Source organism: Mus pahari, chromosome 16 (genome assembly GCF_900095145.1).
Source record: "Mus pahari chromosome 16, PAHARI_EIJ_v1.1, whole genome shotgun sequence".
Taxonomy (NCBI): domain Eukaryota; kingdom Metazoa; phylum Chordata; class Mammalia; order Rodentia; family Muridae; genus Mus; species Mus pahari.
Window position 1 is genome coordinate 16,898,604 of NC_034605.1, and position 7,937 is coordinate 16,906,540.

Below are 7,937 nucleotides of genomic sequence, written 5' to 3' on the forward strand. Positions count from 1 at the left end.
ATAATTTTTAGATTTTAGTGAGTCTGACTTGGGAGGAAGAGGCAGGAGGAGCAGGGGTTCAAGGTCATTCCCAGCAAAAAAAACTTGCGGTTCTCTCCTTCTGCCACCCAGGATCCAGGGATCAAACGCAGGTTGCTAGACTTTTCAGCAAGTGCCTTTACTGCTGAGCCATCTTTACAGGGCAAGCACTTTATAGACTGGCCTTTCTTCTTAGCCCCCTCCCTCACCCAGTCGCTCTTCTGTTGTTGTTGTTGTTGTTGTTGTTGTTGATTTGTTTTTAAGACAGGGTCTCGCTAATTATCCCTGGCTGGACTGGAATTTGCTAGGTAGACCAGGCCTGTCCTTGAACTCACAGAGATTGGCCTGCCTCTGCCTCCCATGTGTGGGGAGAAAAGGCGTGCACCACCACATCCAGCTCATCGCACCTCTTAATAAAGTTTGTCAAAAGTTGCCAGGTAACAGCCTGTGCTTCAGCCTTTATTGCATTCTGATAGGGTCAGGGATTACAGAAAGAGCCTTAGAGGTCGCTTTCCCCGTAGAGTGCAGAGGAGAAGGCAGTGTAGTCCAGGGCCCCGGGGACACTGCCCGGGCCTGAGTATGGGGGCATCCTCTTGATGCAGTACTGGGCCTGATCCGGAGGCAGCTCTCGACGAAGCTCCTCTGCCAAGATGTAAGGCTAGGAGAAAAACACAAGAAGTGCAAATTAAATGCAGGTATCCTGGGATACGAGCCATCTTGATATCTGCACACTTCTTACACTGGCAAGGATTAAAGGTAAGGAATCTACTCTGCTCATTTTACCAGCTAACGACCAAAGGCTGGGTTCACAGAGAGCCAGTCTGCAAGGTGACCTGCGGGAAATCCAGGATGCTTGGTAAAGGCACATGTGGGATTATCACCAATATTTCTCATACTGGGTCAAATGTGAGTGATAAACATTCCGATTTTAATTCCCCACCTCATTCCCCACCTTATGATGTCAAGTTGGTTCACATCATAAATGGAGGAGAACATAGGAGTGACTCATGTGACATCACATAACTGATGTTCTTAGAAAATGGAGACCCTTGTCTGGAGAGATGGCTTAGCCATAAAGGTTAGGCTCACAATCAGAAATATAAGAAAATGGAGACCCTTTCATGCTCTGGTATTTAAAAATATGAAAATATGTCACTGAGAGGAGAAAATAAAAAACACTTAAAGAAAAAGTAGGACTGGCACTGAAGGAGAGAACTTTTAAAAACATACATATGGGACCTTGCCTCCAGAAAGCCCTCACCCATGCTCTGGGATAAGCTTCTATCTCTCTATGAACCCCTGCCTAATTTGTATTAGAAATATCCAGCTGGTGAACTGGCTCTGCAGGTAAGGGCTACATAAGCCTGGAGAACGCTGCTTGTCTCTGGAACTCTTGTAAAGAGGTGGGAGAGAACGGTGGGCCACACACGCAAGCACGCACGCTCGCACGCACGGACAAATCATTTTTTAAAAGCCCAGACATAAAAGTATGCATCTACAATCCCAGCATTCCTATGGTGAAATGGGAGGCAGATGACGGAGAATCCCTGAAAGCTTGCAGGAAAGCAAGCCTTGTATATACAGCAGGGAACAAGAGGGTCCGTTTTCTCGAACAAGGTGAGGACAAGACTGACGTCCGAGACCGTCTCTGACCGCCACACAGACACACAGACACACAGACACACAGACACACAGACACACACACACACACACACACACGCACACACGCACACACGCACGCACGCACGCACGCACGCACGCACGCACGCACGCCAAGGTCCACGTGCAAGTGTACTCGCTGCCCCCGAGAGTCAAAGATCATTTTTAAGAAAACCCGTCCCAGCAAACCTTGTCAGAAGCCAGAATCCGGAAGGAGGCGATGACCTGCTCTGCCGTGTCGGTGTCTGCGGTCTCTCTCGTCATGAAGTCAATGAAGGACTGGAAGGTGACTGTGCCTTGTCCATTGGGGTCAACCAGAGTCATAATGCGGGCAAATTCAGCTTCACCCTAAGGAGAGGTGGTACAGAGGCAGGGAACGCTTCAGGGTTTGGCATCGTCACGTATCCTCCATGCGGTTGTCTTCACTCTCTGGAAAGGCGTCTTCTTGTGGGTGACTCAGGTCCATTTCCCTCAGCTTTAAATGTGGTTGTAGCATCGAGCCAGAGGCCCCTGCCTATCAGAAGTGTGTCCCTTGTGTAGCCCATGTTGCCCTTCCTAATTACATAATTAGGAAGAGTAACTCAGCCAAAGTTGGAAAGCGGAATTACTATTAAAGATGGTGCTCATTATTTAGTTCATTACCAGAGGAATCAAAGTAGGTCAGATTTTAAATGCTCATTAAAGACTGGGAGTACAGTTCAGTATTAGAGCAACTGACTAGTACGTCCCCAGGACTGAAAAAAAAAAAACTTCTAAAAAAAAAAATAGTGCTTTATATATAAGCAAGGTGCATACCTGTAGTTCTGTTATTTAGGAAGTTGAACAGAAAGGATGGCACATTTGAGGCTAGCCTGGAGTACACAGTGAGTTCCCAGCTAGCCTCGCCTGGGCTACACAAGATACTCTGAGTGCTAGGACTACGGGCATAGGTCACCTGGTATTCTGGCTTGTTCTACAAGTTTATATATTTGATTTATTCTTACACTGCTGGGACTCTAAGCCTCAGGTTAGAGGCAGAGACAGGAGGATCTCGGTAAGTTCAAGGCCACCCTGGGCTATCTAACAAGATACTGCTTCAAAAATAGATAACTGTGTAACTCACCAAAGGGTAATGCAGTACATTTCTATAATCTGTCCCCGCCTCCTTCCCTCCCTCCTTCCCTCCCTTTGATTTTTTTTTTGAAACAGAGACGTTCCAATATAGCTCTGGCTGGCCTGGAACTCACAAAGATCTGCCTGCCTTTGCCTCCCAAGAGGCAAGATTAAAATCTGGCACCAACATCCCCAGCCATTAAAATCTCTCTTCTATCTTCTAAAATATCAAGGGAAAACACACTTTAAAACTCAGGCAACTAGATGTCATTGACATGAACATTTTAAGTTGTTTCACTGAAGTACGTGAGTTATATCAATGAAGCTTCTAAAAATCGCCAGGAAACCCCATGTCCATAATGTTTTCACCATAAGGAAACCTTACCAGGTATTGAATAAAATACATTTTTAACCCTGTAGCATTCTTTTTATATAGTGATAAGCAGATTTTCAAAAAACCACTGCCCTGTGATAGGAAAACGAACCAATTAGGAAAGTATGCCACCTAGCTTTCCCCACACTCGAGGCTTGGCATGGTACCAGACCTTTGCAGAAGTTCGGCTCGTGTCTTACCAAGTCATAGCCCATGGAAATGAGGCAGGCTCTGAAATCCTCATGATCCATCAGGCCGTTCTTCCTCTGTGCAAACGCAAAGAACAGAGAGAGGGCAGTTAGGGACCAGATGAACAGCTCTGCCTGACCCAGTGCCCAGTGAGCAAGGTGGTAGAGAAAGAGTGACCACCTAAGGTCAGAGGTCACCTCTGACGTACAGGAGGACAAAGCCACAGTACCAGGATATTATAAAATAGTCCCTTTAACAGAGAAGAGGCGACCGGGCTGTCACTCAGTGGGAGAGCATTGCCTAAAACACACGAGGCCCTAGGCTTGGTCCTCATCACTGCAAAATAAAATAAAAGGAAGGAAAGGAAAAGGAGGCAGGTGTTATAAAGACTAATACTGAAAAGGGAACCCACACTCAAGGCCGCAAAGGGAGCCAGTGAGGAGCTCGCTACTGCCACCTATTGGTAATAGCACATATTGCACGCATTTCTAGAGCTGAACGGAGAAACTCAGTCTGGGAAACTACTGCCCAGATGAAGCTCTGGGAATGGAACCCAGGGCCAGATATAGTGGCTTCATCTGTAGGACAAGCTCAGATTCTGCCCCAAACCCAAGTGGCCTTAGCTCTGTAAAAGCAGGGTATTTGATGCAAAATCCTGGTTGGGATGCAAAGGGTTCCTGTGTACATGTCTCAGAGTTGTAAGAGGGACAGCTAACATTTAAACACCAATAGGCCTTTACTGACAATTCAGTTTGTTTGGTTCACTCAGGAAATGGCCTGTTTAGAAAGCCAATGGGAGAAGTTCAGTCTTCTGTGAACGGAACCTGAGGGCGGCCTGGCCCTTGCCAATGTCAGCCACTCCGCGGCCCTGCTTTCTGCCTTTTGGCTCCCCTGCGCACTCCCCTGGAGCCCTACTCTGGCTCTTGCAGCTACTTTGGAGCAGTAACCCTGTAAGGTCTCCTCTCTTCCTCTCAGAGGGTCACTCGCTGGAGAAGATTGGTCTGTGCAGACTGCCTGGTTTCACTAAGCTGGCCTCCCACTGCCCAGGCAGGAGGGCTGGTTTTCCTGCAATGGCGATGGATGGCACATGAGCACTCCTCCTCTCTTGCCCTTGGAGGCTGGAATAACCTTGCCGTGCTCATCACTCTCCCTCTCACGAAGCCCTCAGTCTTGTCACTCCTGTCCCTGAACTCAAAGTTCCTTCCTGACCCCCTTCCTTCCTTTCCCCAGGAGCCACATCTGGCTTCTGCTCGCCCTCTTCACTCCAATACCCCCACCCCATCTGGCGTCTTAGTGAGGGTCTCAGAAACACACCTCTGGCCATACCTGTGTGCTCTGTGATATTCAGCGGCCCAGAGGTCCATTGGAGGGATCTCTCCATCCACACCCTCCATGACCCTGCCATCCTATCTGACTGCATTGTCCCTTTTTCTTTTTTTACTTCTTAAGACAAGATTTTTCACTATGCACCTTCCTGCCTGAACTTGCTATGTAGACCAGGCTGGCCTTTCAAACTCACGGAGCTCTTCCTGTTTCTGTTCCCTGCATGCCAAGATTTAAGGCATGCAACACCACACCCAGTCTTGCTGTCTAGTGAGAACACAGAAGTAATCTAAACATCTCATCTCACCACAACAGACCCCAGGAGAACTTTGTTTCCAGTGCTTAATGTAAATAAACCTTTTCTACATTTAAAAATATTTTAGATTTACTTAATGTTTATGTTTGTATGCCTAGGTGGACATGTGTGTACCACGTGTATGCACGGGGCCCTTGAAGGTCAGAAGCCTGAGTTACAGGTGATTGTGAGCCTCTGACTGGGTGTTAGGAACTGAACCCACTTCCTCTGCAAGAACAGCCAGCCCTCTTTACCACGAAGCAGGTGCTTTCACTAAAGACAGCCAAGCCTTGCTATTAACTAGTGTCCTAGTTAAAGGATCTACAGGGAACAAAGCATGCTACATTGTTTCTGTTCAAAGCATGCTACACTGTTTCCGTTCATTTGTTTCTTTTTGCAGATTTTTGTCTTTTTTTTTTTTCTTGCTGAGGACCTAACCCAGGGTCTTGTGTTTTGCTAGGCATGGACTCTACCACCGAGCTAAATCCCCAACTCCAGGAAACAAAGCAAAAGCCTTGATGCACGCTCACTTGACGGTGACATGGGGACTCACCAGTGCTGGTTTGATTACTAGTTCCCTTGGGATCACTCAACCAGTTTCCTTGTGAACTTTGTGGCCCTAAAGTGACCAGCTGGGCATGATGCCAAACACCTGCCACCATCCCAGCGCTTGGAAGTGGGGGGCAGGGGGGCCAGGAGCTCAAGGTCACCCTCAGTTACTCTGAGACCTCAAAGCCAGCCTGGAACACATGTGACTTAAAGCACTCCCGGCGACAGTACACATGCTTTCCCAGATATAACTGCCTTTCCCACAACTAGAGAGAGAGAGCAGTACCCTGTCAAAGTGGTTGAAGGAGGCTCTGAATTCATTCATCTGCTCCTGCGTGATGCCCTTGGCGTCTCTTGTCAGGATCTGGGTCTCCACCTCATTGATGGTTCTGGCGATAGTTGTCAGCAGCAGCTCCCATCCAACACGGATATGCTACCAAAGAGAAGAACCAGCCATAGGTATGTCAAGGAGGTTTTAGTGCATCATGAGCAGGAAATAAGCAGGGCTTGGTATAGGTTTGCTCTATTTATTCTATTTATCGTCACCATCACCATCACCACCACCACCACCACCATCATCATCAGTGCAGGGAGTCCATGTGCAGAGATGACAGGACATTTTTGGAGTCAGTTCTCTCCTTCGCATAGGTTCCTAGAACTCAACTCTGTCAGACTCCACAGCAAGTGCCTCTAACTGCCGAGCCGTCTCAACAGCTTGACTCTCCTGTACTTACATTTTTTTTTTCACTGTTTCAACTTTTGCAAGATTCTGTAGTGTGGGAAATATTAAGGAGTGACACAAATGACCATCTATAAAGTGGCACTTTGCATATTAATTCCTATTTTTTATTTATGTTACTTACATATACTTGGAACTAGGGGTTAAACCTAGGGCCTTGCACATGCTAGACAAAAAAAAAAAAAAAAAAAAAAAACAACCTACAACTAAACTACATTTCCAGCCCATACTTTGTAGAGCAAATATCCAATGTGTGGTCTATTTGTCACTAAAGACATCTTCACACTTCCCAAATAGCTGGATGGGCACTGGGTTTCCCCAAAGGCTCCCAGGGAGGTCAGACCGAAGCAGACTGGTAGAAATAGGGACAGTCTTGACTTTGTAGACTAATTTTTAAAATAACTAATAAAGAACAGGCATCATGGTACACGCCTATGGTCATAGTACCTAGGAGGTGAACGCAGGAGGATCAGGACATTCATAGTTACATGGTCAGATCCAGGAGAGTCTGGGGTGCACGAGACCATTCATAGCCTCAACAACAACAACAACAACAACAGCAACAACCCTAGCCAAAAAGCAACAGGAAGAAATAAGGACAAGTTCCTCTCCAAAGAAGTGTAATGACTTCGCCGTGACAATAACGATAACTTTGACAATGAACTATTGTTTGGTGCTTGTAACAGTTCACTGTGCTTTTCCACACACTGTAAATAGAAAGACTTAACTGTCCCCTGCATTCACACCTACAGAATTCACCGGAAAATAGAAACAGAGAGGGGTGTGCGCGTAAGGAAACAAGCGGAGGAGGTGTCGGGGCTCGAGTCAAGCCTGCCCGTGCGCCCGGCCTCCATACCTCCATGGTGTAGTTCGTGTGCTTGTTGTCGAAGACCAGGGCTTCCTGGATGAGCTGGTGGTCGCCCTCCAGCTTGTCGATGTTGTTCTTGTAGTTGATGATGTTGTGTTCATACTGCTTCAGCTGGTTCATCTGGTCCTCCAGGGCCCCCGTGATCTGGATGGAGCTTCGAGCGATCTCCTGTATGTGGCAGGCAAGCGGGCCATGAGAAGGCACTAAGCGAGTGGGGTAATCTCCCAGAGAGGCAGCTGAGAGGCATGTAGCAGACAGCAGGATGGGGGTGGGGACTCGGGGGTACCCGTGAGCACGGAGACAGACAGCATGGGCCTCTGGCTCCAGGCCAATGGCCTCATCTACATCAGGGACTTAAAGGCACTAGATGTCCCAGGCAAATTAGTGACAAGACCACTGGGCGATATTAGGCTAAGTTCATGTCTGTCTAAAGATCGGAAGGGGAAAAAAACCATGATCCAAGGCAGGAAGGAGTAAGGAAGGAGTCCTGCTGACATTTTTGAGGGGAAGAGACATGTCCTGAGGATGGCTAGGCCTGCTCTGTGCTGGGGGCACTAGGACTGGCAGGCATAGGCAGACCTGCCAGAGAGGTATCAGACCACTGGGGAGAATTTCTTATCATTTAAGGTGTTTCTACCTCTAAGATAAAGTTCATATTTGATTCCAAAGAGACAGAAAATGTCTCCTGACTGTTGTTGAAAGTGATTAAAAAAGTCAGATCCTGCCGGATGTGGTGGTGCACGCCTTTAATCTCAGCACTTGGGAGGCAGAGGCAGGCAGATTTCTGAGTTCGAGGCCAGCCTGGTCTACAGAGTGAGTTCCAGGACAGCCA

The 7,937-nt window shown here is 47.6% G+C and overlaps 1 protein-coding gene across 1 annotated transcript in view; it reads right to left on the reverse strand.

The window, feature by feature from the left end:
• Window positions 1–451: 451 nt before the first annotated feature.
• Window positions 452–7,937, reverse strand: part of Actn2 (actinin alpha 2) — a 71,178-nt gene continuing 63,692 nt past the window's right edge. The window contains exons 17-21 of the mRNA XM_021215352.2: window positions 7,094–7,273; window positions 5,785–5,931; window positions 3,343–3,408; window positions 1,867–2,025; window positions 452–676 (exon numbers count right to left, since the gene is read on the reverse strand). Of these exons, the coding sequence (XP_021071011.1) occupies window positions 518–676; window positions 1,867–2,025; window positions 3,343–3,408; window positions 5,785–5,931; window positions 7,094–7,273 (711 nt within the window). The 3' untranslated portion in view covers window positions 452–517. The remainder of the gene's footprint in view (window positions 677–1,866; window positions 2,026–3,342; window positions 3,409–5,784; window positions 5,932–7,093; window positions 7,274–7,937) is intronic.